At 38.3% G+C, this 3,226-nt stretch overlaps 1 protein-coding gene across 4 annotated transcripts in view; it reads right to left on the reverse strand.

Moving 5' to 3' along the window:
• Window positions 1–2,108: 2,108 nt before the first annotated feature.
• LOC123165093 (uncharacterized) overlaps window positions 2,109–3,226 on the reverse strand; it is a 6,741-nt gene continuing 5,623 nt past the window's right edge. For 2 of the 4 annotated variants that reach the window (XM_044582727.1, XM_044582724.1), the window contains one exon: window positions 2,109–2,887. In XM_044582727.1, coding sequence (XP_044438662.1) covers window positions 2,696–2,887 — 192 coding nt within the window. In that variant the 3' untranslated portion in view covers window positions 2,109–2,695. The remainder of the gene's footprint in view (window positions 2,888–3,226) is intronic. The other 2 variants (XM_044582725.1, XM_044582726.1) reach the window with 2 other exon arrangements.

A 3,226-nucleotide genomic window follows, 5' to 3' on the forward strand; every position in this document is an offset into this window, starting at 1 on the left:
TAAATTCTTAGTTGAATTAGTTGAATTAATAGAACTAGTTTATTTTTAGTAAGAAAATTTAGATATGTGAAATATGATGATCTAATTAAAATATTACTATATGGAACTAGCTACTTTATTTTAGTAAGAAAATTAATAGAACACGTTTATTTTTATTAAATGCTTAGTTGAATTAGTTGAATTAATAGAACTAGTTGAACTAATAGAAGTAGTTGAATTAGTTGAATTAATAGAACTAGTAAGTGTTTAATGTTTCACCTATATGAACATAGGAAATGTCGTCTGACGAGGAAAAAGATTTCATTAAGTGCAAATTTTGTGAAGAACAGCGCGGCCTGTGCGACAGAAATTTCCTTGTTGATGATAGGCGCTTCAGCATCAAGCTGGATGAGACCTTCGAAGTGGATACAGTAAGTCACAACGACAAGTCTTTTTTCTAATTAAGCATGACTTATATATGCTTCATTTGCTTCAACTTATAATTTTAAATTTTCACTATTCTACTAGCGCATCCCCTGCCATGCAAGAATTTTTGTCTTGGATAAGATAGGTTTCAGTGCTATGAAAACTATGGAGGTAAAGAGAGTTTACCTGAAGACCGAGCATGCTGGTTATACTTTCAACGTCAAATTATACAATGCAGACACGTACACCTATTTTGAATGCAAAACTTGGCAAGCACTATGCAAGGCTTTTACATTTGAGCCTGATATGGTTATCACCTTTGATATTCGTCCGGAAGATGATATTGAAGGTAATAGGGACATCTGGGTCGATGTGCAGACGCCTCCAGTTCTATCATTATGTGAGTTTCTCAACCATATTTATGTCTTTGATATTGTTTATTCAAAATAGTTGAGAACTAATTTCTATTGACAGCTTATTTCCATTCAAGCAAACATGTCCGGCGCTTGGTAGACAGGACCTACTACTGTCCCGGAGCTGAACTAAACTGCGAGGAGATAAGTCATTATGTTTCATGGCTTGAGGATCTTGATGCTGTTAAGAGAAATCATTTTCCTGAATTTGAAAATCTTAGTACTCAAAACGTGCGACCAATAGTGATCGTATTGAACTACGGTCACATGTATTTAGGAAAGATGGTAAGATTTTTACTATTAGTCCTCAGTGCATCTTTTGCATACATTATTTTTCAAGCTAAACTTTCATTGCTAAGTATATTAATTACTATACGATGTTCTTCAACAGGGACTCCCGATGACAGTTGTGCCTCAGTGGATCGAGACTAAAGGTCGCATGTCAATTGTTAGCTTACGGCCAATATATCCTACAGTGCACATGAGTGCATTCAGGATTTCTGAAAGCGATGAATGCTTAATAGTGAAAGATTGGAGCAAAATTGTTAACGATCGCAGAGAAGTACTAGGGGGCAGCAATCAGAAGCGCAGCCCACGATTAGGAGACAGGTTTATGTGCATGCTCCAATATGATGAATCAGGAGACTATACATGTTCTATGCTATTTTACCTGAGAGAGAGCAGCAGGAGTGATTTAGCTAGTTATCATGCTCTTAGTACTTGTTGTCCTCTCATGCGTGTCCGTGTTCTTCGTCCTGAACTTAATCTCAAAGAGTGATTTGCTTTTGTGGTGTTATGAACGCTTATAATATCATGACCATGTTGAACTCGATGATATCTTTTGTAGCTAGTATATACTGTTGTTGGTGATGATATGATGTAAGAGTTTTTATATTAATATGATGATGATGATGAGTTATTATATCATTTATGAAAGAAACCGCATATTAGTTTCAACTGGATGGATCCTAACTTAGTGATCAAGTATATGCCATATTCATATTACTTAGATCACTAGTCTAATGCGACTGGATATGATGCTGGATCCATGGATTGTCTAATGCGACTGGATATGATGCTGGATCCATGGTTTTACTTTTGCGTTGTAGCCACTACCACACACACGGTCGCTAGCATTAAACCACAGACACGTATGAATGATTTCATTAATTTGCATCGAACATCACGAGAATATTTTTCAAGAAAAAGACTAAGAATCAAATGTCTGTCCAACCCGGCTCCAAACTATGTACTGTACCACTACCGACAACAGGTGTCCAACGCGAGGAATTGGGCTCCGCTCCAAGAGAACGTTATTATTATTACCTTCTCAAAACTGAACCAGACTCTGCTTCCAATACATGTATTGACAGAAACTACAAACTATCTACGGATCTGTGCTCGCAGCTTAAATGCAATCTATACATGTTTGCAGATCACATGCACCTATACTCTCTACTTCCTATCCCTCCAAAAAATATGAGCACTCCAGCAGCTAAAGAAAAACCAACAAAAAAAACCTTCCTAGATCACATGCACCTTTCTCCGTGATCGCCATTTCGCTGTGCAGGTGCACGAAGATGCCAACCATGGGCACGGTGTTGTACGTGCACGCTTGACCTCTGGAAATCGATACCTGGTATTAGTGTCCCCGGAGACCGGACTCGGCGTCTGCATGCACGCCTATCCTGAACTGGTCATGGTGGTCAGACCCGCCGATGATGGTGCCCACAACCACAGCAAACCACTCAAGGGGGAAAAGTTAAAATGCGGTCATCAAACGACCAGGCACAATCTGTTGCAGGGACGAGTCAGAAATCTGGACAGCAGAATTTCATTGTTAAGACAGAATGCAGGGAAACACACATGTAAATATATTAAACATAAATAAAACATATAATCATATCTGTCTCGAGCCCCAAATCCATATGCATTTTACTAGAAGCTTCATAGTAACTGAAAGGATGCATACCACTTATGAACACCTCTACGTCATCTGATACATTTAATCTCAGACTTAAAGTGTGCCTTGGACCTTTGCGACCTTTCCGCATGTGCAAGATACCAACCTGTAAATTGAAACGATTCAAATGATAAACATGGCATGGTGGTGAAAAGGGAAAAGAAACTCCAACAAGAGAAGAAATCTTTAAAAAATTACAAGAGTGTTTGGAAATATGAGGTTTTAGCCCAACTTGGCAGGAGAGGTTGGAACTCACGTGCACTTAGTGCCAAATTACTAACCAGATAATCACACGTAAGGAGTTATAAAGGTGTAAGGCAGTGCTGCTTGTATTATAGCTAAAAGATGATACAATAAGCTCAAAATGATGGGTTGATTAATGGCTTGATTCCTCATTATTTGATTATGACATGTCTAAGGACAATGCACCTTCAAGATGTCTGGG

Source organism: Triticum aestivum, chromosome 7D (assembly GCF_018294505.1).
Source record: "Triticum aestivum cultivar Chinese Spring chromosome 7D, IWGSC CS RefSeq v2.1, whole genome shotgun sequence".
Lineage (NCBI taxonomy): Eukaryota > Viridiplantae > Streptophyta > Magnoliopsida > Poales > Poaceae > Triticum > Triticum aestivum.